Here is a 14,720-nt window from a genome sequence, read left to right as displayed (position 1 = left end):
TTAGAAGCTCTGAGGAGAGTTTTCATGTCTGCACGTTCCAGAGATCAGGTCTAATGTGATTTGCTTAAAAATGTTTTTTTGAGGGATGCTGAAATGAGTATACTGCAACTGAGGTCTCTAGTCTGCCACTTCAGATAGTTCAGGAGCAGCTGTCTCTGTGCTTGCAGAACATGCTTGGGAGGTAGTAGCAGCAGTGCATGAAATCCTTTCAATCCTACCACAAGTAAAACAAAGTTAAGTTACCTCAGTAATGGGGTATAGAACTTTTTCTAAATGATCCTCCTATAAAACATCTTTGAAATAAGCCTGTTTTACTGAGCATATTAAGAAGATGGTGTGTTATTGATTGTATTTGTTTATTTAAACCATATGAGTGAAAATATAATTCAGAAGTCACTTTGATAATCAATATGACACTGTCCGGAGCACCTGATGGTATTGTAGTCTAGTGACCCAAGTGTCAGCTGAGAACTCGTGATGTACAAGAAGTTCAGTGAAGTGGTTGGTTTTATATGATGCAACAAGAAATAATTTCTTTTTCATATTTTTCTGAATATTTGCAAAAATCCTCACGGTTTGTGGGTGGGTCTTTGCCACCTCCTCCTGAGCAACACATTTCTTTGACCTTATCTGTAGTAACAAAGAAGCAGAAGTGCACCATCAGCGGAGCTTTACTGAAATGTATTTTCACATTTTTGAGTGTGTTTAATGTGAGCTGCTCAGGTCTCCTCTGCTTATCATAAAGCAGAAAAACTTAAATGAAGATATTGCAAATACCTATAAAGCCCATAAACAGTATTTTATTTAAAAAAAACCCAAACCCCACAACCTAACAAAGCTAGTTAATCTGCTTTGGGATTGTGTTCGGCAAGATGATCGGTTTTGGATCACTGAGATTACATAACTAGCTTAGAAGATATGATTAATCATTTTACTTAAGGATTTTGTCAGATATTCTTAAAAATAAACAGAAGTAGGCTCAAAACCTCCATTACATCGTGATTGCTTTTGAACTTGCAGAAGCAGCTGTTTTAACCTGTTAAATTAATTCAGACAGAAATGTTTGTGTCAGCTGGTCTGTAAATGATTATTCCTGTTTATGGGACTTTCTCTATAAATGATAATTAGGAGGGGCTGGTGGCAGCTCCAGCGGTTTAGTTCTTGCTCACTGTTTTTTGTTTGATCTCGGTACTAGTTGTGATGCGGCAAGTGGCTGGAGATTGCCATGTGTGTATATGCTCAGCCCTTGCCTGTGATCACTGGGTACAATATCTATATGCGTTTGCTGCACCTTGGCCATTAACTGCATTCTTTATAGGTTGTTGAAGGCAATTCTGAAATCACCTTAACAGTTGTTTTTTTGATTTTAGGCCTTGTAAGAGAAAGAGTAGAATAGGCTATAGAAGCTGTTTCTGTCAAGACTCACACAGCTGCTGCTTCACTTGGTTTTGTTCCTGAGGATAAATGAAGTCTTTGGTTTCAGAGCTATCACTTGGTCAGGGCTAATGTTAGTTTTTACAACATATTCAAATATGAAAACAAAATGTTCTTTCTGCTTGTGATGCAGTGAAGACAAGAGAGAGGTCAGGATGGATACGTTATGGGTACTTCTTTTCTTTCCAGAGAAAAAATACTTTAAGCCACCACACAGCCTCTGTTGAGGCTTCAGAGGAAGATGCAAGGTGTGAAGCTTGCATGAACTGCTAAGATGCTAACGTTTAAAGTACCTCTTGATGCTGAAGCCAGTTATTCCAAGTATTCCCCATTCCACAGGAGTTGTGTTCTATGAAAATACTTATCAGAATAGTCACGTAACTATAAAAGAAGGAACAGAGGGTAGAGTTTCATTACACAGCAGCTTTTTCTCACTCTTTTTTCCATTCTTTTAGAGGGGAGGGTGGGAGAATAACAGGTTGGAAACTGGGACTGGCTGAAATACTTTTTCAGTTTCCTAGTGCTAATTATTTGAGAGAAATCATTTCGTTTCAGGGTTGTTGCTTGCTATCTAATCCTTTTAAACCTGCTTTATTTTAACAGATTACCTCGCCAGCCATGGCCGTCTAAGTGAGTCTGAGGCCAGGCGCAAATTCTGGCAGATCCTCTCAGCAGTGGAGTATTGCCACGATCGAAAGATTGTTCACCGTGACCTGAAGGCTGAAAATCTTCTGCTTGACAACAACATGAACATCAAAATAGCAGGTACTCGGAATGTAGATTATATTCAGTAACACCTTATTTTAATGAAGGCCATTCCAGTAATTCAAGTGCTGCTGCCCAAGATAACCTGCTGTGCTTAAGGTACAGGAAATCAGAGTGGTAATACATGTAATATTTTTGCATTATCGGCATCACAGTATATGTAGCTAAAATAATTCCTAGATTAGCTCTATTATACTTCCAAGAAAAAGGAAATAATTTTTAGAGTTATAGTAATTTTTTGTGGGTGTCATAACATGTCTATAATGCTGCCAGATGTTCAGGTTAAAACAGAGTTAATCAAATAACTTCTTTCAACATTAGAAAAACTCAAAATGGAAGCTTATTGATTTTTTTCTTTTTGCATGCATGATTTCATTTTAATTATAAATTTAGACACAGCAGATGTTGCTAGCAATGGAAATCATTTTGGCAGTTGTCAACTCATTACAATTCCACGAATCCTTCCATACTGACTTTAGCCCAGTGACACTTGAAATGGGAAAGCTAGATAACATCTTGATTTGGAGGACTTTTGAACTTGGGTCATCAATAATATGGGAGCAGGAAAGGAAGGCTAACTGCTGTAAGAAGCTGGTTTGTATAGGCGTAAGCTTGCTAGTTCTGAGAAGGAAGTGTGAATAGATAGCCAATCCAGCTGAGAAAGGTAAAGCGATAAAACATTTCTGAGTTGTAGATCAGTGCTGGATTATTTTACCCTTGAATTTCCTCTCTGGAGTTTCTGAAATCGATGAACTGAAAATGTTCATCTAATGCTTTCTGTAAGGATAAAATTGCAGAAAAGTGTTAAATGTCCCAGCAGCTCTCTAAAAGATGCATTCATTTTTGTCTATGGAGTACAAAGCCAGTGTCCTTAAAGAATTTAAAGGAAAAGTTAACACCTGTTTAACTACTTAGTATCTGTGTCACGAAGATTCAGCCCTTTCTCTGCAATACTACAGCAAACATTGGGAATACTGGGCAATTAATTCTGGGGATTAACTTCACCCTCAGGAAAAATCTTTTAAGTCCTTTCAAGTTATCTTTATCAGAACAGAAAATCTACACAATCTTTTAAAATGAACACGTACCTTTGAGTTGAGATCAAAAGTATTTCTTGAGCAAGAATTTTATCCTCTTTAAACTTAGAGAAAAGGAACCCATAGTCATTGCTATTAAAAAACCAAACAAATAAAAAAACCAAACCAAAACAAACAAAAAAAAAACAAACCAAAAAAACCCACACAAACAAAAAAACCCCACCAAAACATGAACATAGGTTATCTTTGCATATAAAATGGGATTTTACTGATGGACTAAGAAAGATTTCTTATCAGTGTATGTATTAATGGAGTAGCTTTCCCAGATCCTGGATACTTTTGTCGCTTTTCTGTTGACCTTTGGTTTTCTCTGTACATTTAAAACATTCATTTCTTCATTCCTTTACTGCCACCTTTTCACCTCTAGCAACTTTTTCACATGGCTTAAGAGCTTACAGAAGTGTTGAGTAATGGATGAATTAAAATTCAGGAAAAGGAAAATACAGATATGTGAGTTCCAGAACCCTGATTTTCATAGAGTATTAGGCTACTGTTTGTTATCAAATCTGAATGTAAGGTGGGGGTTTTTGGCAGAAGGAACAGTGTGGAAAAGAGATTCTCTGAAGCTAGGGAGGGAAGCCTGTGAATCTGCTCTTTGGCATGTTCTCTGTATTTCGTGGCTCTTTAGCATCTCAGAGTGGGAATTTTATAGCAGGTTCATAAAAGCTGTAAAAATTGCTATTTAACGCTTTATAAATTAATTGTAGAGTCTTTGCAGTAGCCTCTTCATTTCATTTGCTATTAAACCGTTTATGGTTATCTTTTAATTTTCTCTATAATCTATTGTGGACTTTCATATTAATGTTAAACTGTAAAAAATATTAAAAGCTACTATCAGATGAAGTACTTCCTGCAACTGTTGTAGCAGGAAGATGCAGTTCTGGTATAAGTTCTTATTTAGGGCATTTGATACCTGAAGAAAGCTAAAGAAAGAGTTTGGGATGGAGATATCCCTTCTGGTTTTTCTTCCTCCACATCGATGTTCTGCACTGTAGCTTGTCACGTTCAGCCTGGCATAGTTTTTCAGAACTCCTCAGGGCCCTCAGCTGCGCTGGAGCGGGGCCGTATTCAGAGGCATCCCTTTCATGGATACCCTTAGCACTGTGAGGATGCAAGTTCCCTGCCTCCCTGAGCACTGCAGCGCAAGCATGACACAGGCTCACAGCACTACTTCAAAGGCATCTCAGGAGACCCGTTAACCGAAGAAAGGTTAGAGACGTGAACTGTTCTGTCGCAGGGAATTTCAGTGCATAGGTTCTCCAGGGACTCAAATAAAAGCATTGATAAATGGTAGTTACTAGATTCCCTCAGCTGCTGCTGTCTTTTTCTTCCTCTTAGCTGCTTTTATGCTCCACCTCTGTATTACAGAAAGTTAATTACAGGTGGTCTGTAGGTAAATTATCACATTAATTGGTGGTGAATCATATGGTCTGATTCTTTCGTGTATCTTTGTCAAGCTTTATCAGATTGACAGCAGTTCCCATGTCCAGCTTTGGTGATAAAGTAGCTGGAGGAAAGTTATGACTGCTAGAAACTTTGTAGTGATTTGTGCTGAGTCAGTTGTTTTATTTTTCTCTGTAAAGGAGATAGACGATGAATTCCACAGAATGGTTTATCTGTGATTGTTGAGTTACCTGGTGCTTGTGCAGGTCCCTGAGAACAGTCTCTTCCAGTGGTTCATATTCTTCATGGTTCATTTATCAAACTGTGGAAGAACAAAGGGCAGCCAGAATCCCAGTTCTGATAGCTAGAATTACTTTCTAATTCAAATTAATCTAGCAATTGAAAAACAACACAGTAACTGATGAATTATTTTGATAGAAAGCTCTGCAGTGTCAGTGTTTGCATTGGGCCTCAGCAGTATGCGCAGGGCTGTCCCTTGCTGATCACTCCAAGCAGCTATGAAATCCACGTGGAGACTTGTGGCCATTCCAGCTTCTTCATAACTTCCAGTGGGCCTCTTGAATCGTTCTGATGCTTCTAAAACGTTTATTGAAGCTTTTACTCTTTAAGAATATGACATTTTTTTAGTCAAATACAGAAATGTCCATAAAGTTACCTGTGTATTTCAACTACCAGGAGAATAAACTAAGGTTCAAAAATAAGTGTTCCTAAAACTGTGAGCTGAGGAGACTGCCATCTTTTATGTTGAAACAACGAGGCTGGACTGAAATGTAGTAGTTTTGGGCTAATAATGCTCTAAAAGGAAGAGGATAGATAGAATTCCTTTCAAAGGATTTTTTTTTCAGTCTTAGTAACTGGACAAGAAACAGAGGATGCATAAAGATTTCGAAGTGACAGCTCTGATAGACTGTTATTTGCTAGAAGATACTAGGTAGTTGGGAGCAAAACCCAACCTGCTTCAATCCTGCTTTGGCAGGGGGGTTGGACTAGATGATCTCCAGAGATCCCTTCTAACCCCGACCATTCTGTGATTCTGTGAAGAGCCTCAAAATGACATTTCAGCATAAGTAACATAAAATAAGGTATTAATCAGATACAATGTCCACTGATAAGGTTGTGGCTGAAGAATGCCCTAGCAGGCAGTCTCCATCAGGTTTGACATCGAATTTGTTTTTAGCGCTAGCAAGGTAAACCTTTTTTGTTCTTCTCAAAGTTACTGCCTGCAGATAGCTGGATTGTTCATGTACCCCTTACATTTTGCTGTTTTGTGAAGGGATTGTAGGGACTGGATTTCAGTTACTGATCACTGATATGCTGTGCAGTCATCAAGTAAAACTTGCTCATTGTCTGTACAGTGAAACATCTGTGCATTTGTGAAAATTAAATACAGCTTTGAATTGAGGATGGAATAGTGAGGTTCTTTCTGTATACTTCCAGCCTCACAATACTGCCAGATTAAGATGCTTTATAGATGCCTGCAGAAATCATGCTATCTTTATGGTAAAGCTACTGTGTTTGAACCAGATCAGGTAGGAGAGACTGTTATTTTGAAGTAGGTTGTAGCACTGGTTTGTCTTGCTGGTGGACAGTAAAATATGCATTGACGTCAGAACTGGCTGATCAGCATTCAGTTCATGAAGTGGGTCAGGTTTGTTTCTAACACACTCATACCTTTCCTTTATCAGTACCTCTCTCCCGATTATCTCCTTTGCTCATATTACTACTATATCAAAATATCCATGTGGCTCTATGAAGCCAGGCAGATTGATCTGTTGGTAATTTTAGAAGAATGGATTAATTATAGCTCTGAAGCTAGTATCCCTTCTAAAGGATTTTTAGAGGTACAAATTAGAGACCACCTCATATTGCTAGATGCACAGCGGAAGTTGCAGTGGCTCTGGCAGGGAGCTTCCGTTTCTCAAATTGCAAACGGGTCTGAAATCTTTGTCTGTTTCCATTTTTAACGGGAAAACAGATTCCATTTAAATGATGTATGTTCAGAAAATTATACCTCCTAAATTCAAGATTATTCTAAAGGAGGTAATGAGATTGAGAAACAAAATACCGCAAATGTTGAGAGCCAATATTTGCAGATTGCACAAACACAGTTTATTCAACTGAACACAATGCTGCAAATGATCGTATTTTTTTAATGTGCAGATTCAGGCAAATGTTAAGAAGATCACTCCATTATATAATCTCAGTCCCCTGGTAATGAGTCCAATTTCAGTCCTTTTAGAATTCTGTGGCTGGCATAATTTTTTTTTGAGGGCTGGCACATTTTTCCCTTAAACATCAGTAATGTTCTTAAAATCCATTTCTCTGGAATGAGAAATCTAAACAGTGTTCTTAGGTTAAAAATGATTACCTTTGATCCAGAAAGATTATGGTAGATCAGCAATTGCAAAGTAAAAACAAGGTGGAGGGGAGAAGAGAGAATGAGAGCTGTTTTGTGCTTAACTGAATCCTGGCCATTCTAACACCCCAAAAAGCGTACAACTAAACTGACAGTGCAATAATTAAAAAATTAGGAAGCCCAATAGGCCAAGCATCCAGTATCCTATTTAAATCCTGAACTTTTTCTTTGAAATGGTTTTCATGGAGGCTGTTAATTCACATAATAATTTATGTACCCTAACAAATAATGCTGATCTCCCTGCGCGGGTAATTCTTTTGTCCAACAATAGAATATAATTGGATTTCTAAAGATGAGAGCAGATTGCTGAAATATGCAACACCTTTTAAGTTCTGTGTTACATGAAAAAGTCCAGTATGAATTAGTAGGTACCTGGCTCTTACTGTGCTTTGTATTGTCAATGCATGCTATTTTTCCAACCGAAATTCATAACTGAAGGATACTGGTGTTCCTTGCCCATGAAAAAACAGAAGAAATTGAAGTTTTAGAACTGCAGATCAAAGACAGAAGGAAGGAACTGTTTTCCAGGCTTATAAGCCACATACATACTCCTAGACAGGGTGTACAGACTCATGAGGAATTCCGTATTGGGTCAGATCCATCTAGCAGTGACAGGGAGAGCATACCAGGCTGGCCATTTTCTGCAGCCTGTTCCCCTTGTGCTTGTCCCTACCCCCAAACCCGAGCAGCCAGTATTGTTGTATTAGTGCTTATACAGAGTGCATCCTTGGCTACTCCTACTAGTATCAATTTATAGACCTTTCATTCACGGATTTGACTAATAAAACTTCATTATCTATGTTGTCACAAGACCATCAGATGCAAGCCAGTTGCTGCTGTTCCACCCAGTCAAGCACTGTCTCAGCAGCCTAAGTTCTGGAATTCTGTTGCTTAGATGGGAACAAAGGCAAGAGCCTTGCAAGGATCATGCCATTCAGTTCTAAGATGTCCTTGCTCTTGAGCTACTTTTGGTAACCATAAATAAAACTATTATGTGTTCTGAAATTAAGCATGTAAATATAATAGTAAAAAAAAAACCAAAAATCCTAGTTGTGACGTAAACCTGAAGCTTCTCTTACATGATCAGTCATACTTAAAGACTCTGCTTTTGCTGTTCAGATTTGTTCATGTTTCTTTTTGAAGTGGCTTCCACATGTTCACATTCACCAAATAGCTACATTTAAATCCAGTCTGGATAGGGGAAGAGTTTCACTTTCTTAGGAATTGAAATCTTGTGTATTTTCAAGTAGGTCATGCTTTTTATAGCTGTGCTTACAAATATATGTACATGTACTTGTGAATCTGATACGAAGATTTATGAGGGTGGCACCTGAGTAGGAGCTGCAGTTCACAGATAAAGATTGATATTTATCTGCAGTACTAAGTAGATGTTGAAAATCTGACAAATTCAAGATAAGGGAGAGATCAGATTTAATGACACCTACACAGATGGCAAAATGCTTCTGAGAGAAGAAATTGCTTCATGTCTCCTGAAGTATTGTCAAGGTTGCCAAGTCAATTATGTGTGAAGAAAAGTCTCCTCAAAGAGAATAAAAAAAATTGACACAGAAGTCTAGCTGTGATAGGAAAAAGGTAGGTGACATACAACAATTGGGAGATTTTTTGATAGAAGATTTTGTTGTTTCTTCCTCTGTTATTGCAGCTGAAGTTGCAGTTGTTTCAGAACTGAAGAAGTATGCAAAAGGAGGGATAGCATGAATGTTATATTTGGTGTTTCCTATGTAGGTTTGGAATCTGAGCTTACCTTGGCCGTTTGCACCTCCAGAGTATGGTGACATGCCAGGATGCCATTGCATAACTGTTCATGCAACCATTAGGCATTCAGTGTGCTTGCAGAGCATGACACTGTTACGGAGCTCGCATGTGGTCTGACCTTCAAATAGTCCTTCTGGCATTGTAGCCTTCTTGCTGATAGGCAGTGGGACTCTTCTTTGATTATGGACCTCATTGCTGTGAGATTGGGAATCTGATTTTCTGACTTTTAGCTAATACAGTGACGTTGGACTGATGTTGGAGATTTAACCTCTTGAGGGTTCCACCTGTACCAGATATTTACAGTAGTGTAAGATGTTCTCTTGTAACAAAGAATGGTAATTATCTGAAATACAATATTAATTTAGGGACATTGGGTTAAAAGGGTAGAATGAAGCTTAAATATTTGTCTGTCTTTTAAGTTTCCAGTCTGATTGTTGAGAATGCAAAAATAGATGAGAGATAAGAGTATCATGTGTCATTGCAAAATGACAACTCATCATTAGCAGTCAGCACACAGATAGGAGCTAGAGTGATTGTAGAGCTGATTTAATCAATCACTGTTTCCAGCAAACTCAATCATTTGTATTTGGACTAGAGTTTATCTTTTTAAAAGTCCTCAGATTTCTAGTCAGATTTTTAAAGTAATCAATCCACCAAATGCTACTATGCTGCCCTAGAAGATGATTCAAAATGAAATGTTAGGATAAATCATGAAATATAACAGTTTTGAAGTTATGCCCCAAAGCCCCTTTACCAAGCAGTTTGCTTATGTCTGAAGGCTCTGATCATCTTTCTTCAGGAGATTCTCATGAATTGTTTCTTCCAAACAGACGCCATGGGCTGCAGGTCCTTATTTGTCACTAGGATCACTTTAGCAGATTGGATGGCAGATAAGCCCTGTAGTTCTAGTCTTGAAGGGAGGATGACAAGGCTATCTAATGAACAAATCAGCTTTCCTAGAACAGGGATTTACTTGTTCAGAACAAAAGCATTTTGAGGAGGAAGAAAAAAAGTTAAAACTGCAAGAATATGAGATGTATCTTCCTGCTTTGTGTGAATGTAAACAATGGGTATGGTTAGTTCGAGATGAGAAGTGAAAAGGATTAATCCTACAACTGTGGGTGACACTGAAGAGCTCCATGGATTGAATTACTGTTAGGCAGATCTTATTCATGAAGCGTTAAGGACCTCAGACTTTGCAGAATTTTTTGTTGTAGAGGAATTGGCATGCCAAGTTTCTACTGACTTTAATGTGTTGCTATTATTGTTAGCCCTTTATAATGACCTTGCAAATCCCATCCCACAGGTATTTTAGACTTTCCAGAAAAGAGCGGGAATATTCTATTCCATACTCTCTCTGCTGCATATTGGAAGTGGGTCTCCCAAAATTACTCCCGTGGTTAGGCTTTATCTGCACACAAGGGTTCCTGCAGCATATGGTGCAGTTAGTGTTTGTGCAATTGTCAGCTGTCTCTGGGACTACGTCCTGCATAGCTGCACTGAGGCACTTTGGGATCACTTCCAGAACAAATAAAGATTTTTTTTCTGCAACAGGAATTACAAGGATAGCTTGGGAGTTATTGGCACCAGAGAGCTTTAGCTCTTGTCATTGCAGAAGAGTTACTGGACTTTACCTGGAGTGTGCAAGGAGCCAGAGCAGTTACCTGCCCATCTGTCTCTGAAGCAAGACTGAGTTTTCAGAGTACCTGCAGATCCAAATTAGAGGTTTTTCCTGGGTGGATAATTGCAGGGTTAGTGCAATCTTGGAAAAGTTTTTGATGACTCAGTATAGATTTACGTGTAATGGGCTCAGCCCCTGGCGTAATGTCTTTAAGGGGTCTAGACATGAAGAGCAGTCTTTTGGCAGCTCTGGGTTAGACCTAGAAGTTTCAGGTGTGTGATCAGGTAGTTGAAAGTAGATGCAGCCCATTTTCCTATGTTTTCAACACAACCTTGCTGCTGCTGCTAATTAAGCTAGGATCTTTATCATCCTATCATGGACTAGCCTGATAGGAGTATCCTGCTTATTTTTAGACTTGATCTCTTACGATAGCAAATTCAGAAATCTCTGTAACAAGATTTCACAGAATGACTAGTTTATTTAAAAGGAAAGGCAATTTCTCATCAGTTGTTGAGACAGTGATGAAGTATGTGCAGAATATTGGACTGTATAGTTACAACTGAGGGAAAAACATTTAAGGCCAATGTTTACAAAAGCAAATTCTGTATCACTTCCCCTTATACCCTGATGTACTTGAGTCACTGGACTGAGATGTGCCCAGAGCACGTGGTGTACATCAAAGGTGGCAGAAAGTTTACAGCAGAATTACAGCATCAAATTTCAGGCTGTGGAAATGTTGAGGCAAAAGTTTTCAGTAGAGAGTGACTGGTTTCTATTTGCTGTTTAGGGAATGACAAGGCACTTCAGTTCTCCTTGGCCCTGGCATGGGTCACTCACTGATTTGTTACTTGAATTTGGGCTAGTCTTTTAACGTCTCTGTTCCAGTGTCCTCGCTTGTAAAACCGGTATGCTCTTTCACACACTAAAACCCCTGATAAGAAAGACAAATTCCATAATCAATACCTTGAAATTCCTAAATACAAAGACCTGCTTTATGCATGTCGCAAATATTTTTACAGATGCATTTTTTTGTGGAAGAACACCACTGAGGACTGGTCTAAGTGAGGTTAGACATTTATATTGCTGTATCTAGCTGTTCCTTCAAGATTACCACAAGTGAGCTTTAGAAAAAGGAAGGATAAAATGAGGACAAAATTACATTGATTTTGTCTGTATTACTGTGGCTGATCTACAGTTACCAGTTGCCTACTGGAATCAAATGGATGACGAACACAAGGTATGTAAAAAAGGCCAGTTTATATTATGAATGCCCTCCAGTAATATTGCTGCTAAATGGAATGGTTTTATTACCTTATAGTGCATGTTACCCACTGTAGAGATTTCCACACTGAGAGCTGGATGGTTGCACAGTCTTGATTCTCTATTATTCCTAATTAGTGCATTTCATTAAAGACAACTAAAAATATCTACTTATATTAGTGGTACTGTTCAACACAATGGAGAGTCAGCAGCACGATGCAGTAAAGAAGCAGAAGTGAGGAGGGTATTAAAGAGGTAGTCTTTGTAGTAAGAATTAACCAGTGGTACAGAAAGACTTGGAATCTCTTTCAAAGTCTGCTGGATTTCTTGCTGAAATCTCTAGTGACCTTGTAGTTGAAAGAATTAATGAAGACAGCCAAAAGACCTATGAGCTGTTTGTGTATGTTTCCCAAATAACTTTTGAACCTGTTGCTTGCCCATAACCAAATTTGACAGAGAGCAGGAACCTCAAAAGGCAAAAACATTCCTGCAGGTTCATGTATCGATGTTAAAGCAGCGGGTGCTATGTCTTACCTGTGGAAACAGTTGCAGAAGGAGCCACAAAAATCATGAGAGGGCTGGAGCACCTCCCCTGTGAGGACAGGTGAAGAGAGTTGGGGTTGTCCAGCCTGGAGAAGAGAAGGCTTCAGGGAGACCTTATTGTGGACTTTAAATATTTACAAGGGGCTTATAAGAAAGATGGGGACAAACTTTTTAGCAGGGCCTGTTGTGGTAGGACAAGGGGTAATGGTTTTAAACAAAAAGAGGACAGATTTAGACTAGATATAAGGAAGACATTTTTTACAATGAGGGTGCTGAAGCACTGGAACAGGTTGCCCAGAGGGTGGTAGATGCACCATCCCAGGAAGCATTCAAGACCATGTTGGATGGGGCTCTGAGCAACCTGATCTAGTTGAAGATGGCCTTGCTTATTGCAGGGGCCGGGGGGTGTGGGGGGGTGTGACAGGACAACACTAGACGACCTTGAAAGGTGCCTTCCAACCCAAACTATTCTATGATTCTATACTGTATTATATGCTAAGGAAAATCTTGGAAGACAGAAGAAAAAAAAATGCTCTAAAAGCCTTTGCGGTTCTAGTGTTCCCGAAACTGCTTCTTCCACCTATTTTCATTTTTGATGTATGTTGCAGGAAGAGTTCTACTAAAAGAACTGCTGGAGCTCTTGTGTCCTTCTGTTAGGAAAGCAACCAAATACCTTTACTGTTAAGCTCAGTCAGTCTGATTCAATTTCCATACTGCTTCTCTAAAACAACTCCAGGTTAACTTTATCTAAGCCTGGTAAGTTTTTGTTTAATATCTCTGTATTGCTTTGATTCTGAGGGTTCTCTGGTGGTTTTATAGCTCATGATGTAGGACAAGAGAGCCAGGCTCTTTCCTCTGAGTAACACAACCTATACGAATGGAAGTAAATGAATTGGTACCAGCAGTGCTGTACTGTGTCTGCTAACCACAGTGTTTATCAGTTTTGCTATCTGCTGATCAGCGCTGCATTGTATTAACATACCTTTGAGGTATTCAGTGCTTGATAGTACTAAATCAACAGCCTGACTCCTGTTTATCAACACTGTTGACTTTCCCAGGGTTCCTCGAGTCACACCAGCATGCACTATTACTCTTCAGGAGCCTGGTTAGTTACAAGGGTAAAAGCATTATCCCCTCAAGAAACAAAACACCTTCTGTAACCTTCTACTGCATAGTTTGCTCCAATGTGGAAAAAGTGGCAGGGAACAATTAAAATCATTGTTCATGCAGGAGTAGACCAGTGACAAACATAAGCAATGTTACTGTGCTTGACAGTCTTTGCATGGCACTTGCCAATGTATTTCCTTCAGAGACACAGCTGACCAGTTAGTGAATTGAAGCCAGTTCGCCTGAAAGCCTTAAATCCAAAGAATATTTGTCCATTATCAGATCTCTCTCCTTGAGAACTTCTCCGTCTTCGCTTTAGTAGTAACAACATTTGTTGTCACAGACAACATACACGGTGGCCTGCAATGCAAGTGGAATAGCGGACTAAGCAGTACAGAGCGGTAATGCTGGGAGCAACAGGGAGAAATGTTGGCTTTGTTGAATTCCATGAGAAAACTCCACTAGGCTTCAGTGGAGCAAGTATTTTGTTTCATGATTTAAACAGGTATATCCGAACAGTGTGCTCCAATGGCTTTTATTGAAAGCCTGATGAATAAGAGCCTTGTGTAATAATACTGAGGAGTGTCATGAAAGGAGTGTATTCAGAATGGGTATCTGTAGTGGATGTAGGAGGGACTGTTAGGATCCTGGCAGGAAGAGTGAAGAATGCTAAAGCAAATTGTGTATGAACTGAGCAAAGGGAGTGAGAGTGTGATGGCAGGATGTAAGAGGAACTGGAGGATCTGGGCTATGAAGGGTTCCAATGACACTGGTAAGAGTTGAGTGGAAGGCAAGAGAGCTGCAGATCAGAGCACTAGGGAGCTGTAGCAGCCACTCAAAATTCTACATTTTGAAAATAAGCAGATTCCGTTCAGTCATTAAGCCAGCTTCCTCAGTGTTAATGCAAACTGGGAGAGCAGCAACAGGGGAAGCTAAAAATGCATCGGACTCTATCTGACTTCGTGTTTCTATGCAACAGTGGCTGTCATTTTGCTTTTCCACTATTGGATTATTACAAATGTTGACTAATACTGAAGTCCCATGGGACCCAAGTCTGGTCCCATATTAAGCCATAAAAAGAAACATTTAAAACAACTGCTTAGTTGTGGAATGGTAAATTTCAGTTGTAGATAGAAACGGCTGTAGACAATCCCAGTAGCAGAGTTTCCTTCGTAGCAAAAGGCTTTGTGTTTTCCCATGCTTGTTGCTTTTGGCAGAGTTCCTTCCTCCCATCTCCAACATTGATGATTTTGTTGTCAAAATTTGTTGTGTACTCAAGGCTAGAGAGCACCTAAAG

The 14,720-nt window shown here is 39.2% G+C and overlaps 1 protein-coding gene across 1 annotated transcript in view; it reads left to right on the top strand.

The window, feature by feature from the left end:
• Positions 1-14,720, top strand: part of SIK2 (salt-inducible kinase 2) — a gene marked incomplete at its 5' end in the record, with an annotated part of 44,770 nt that overhangs the window by 11,729 nt on the left and 18,321 nt on the right. Inside the window, one exon of the mRNA XM_009701085.1 lies at positions 2,038-2,199. Within this exon, the coding sequence (XP_009699387.1) occupies positions 2,038-2,199 (162 nt within the window). The remainder of the gene's footprint in view (positions 1-2,037; positions 2,200-14,720) is intronic.

The sequence above is a fragment of the Cariama cristata genome, unplaced genomic scaffold (assembly GCF_000690535.1).
Source record: "Cariama cristata isolate BGI_N322 unplaced genomic scaffold, ASM69053v1 scaffold3275, whole genome shotgun sequence".
NCBI classification, from domain to species: domain Eukaryota; kingdom Metazoa; phylum Chordata; class Aves; order Cariamiformes; family Cariamidae; genus Cariama; species Cariama cristata.
The sequence above is the reverse complement of the archived record's forward strand: the minus strand, read 5'-3'. Positions and strand labels throughout refer to the sequence as shown.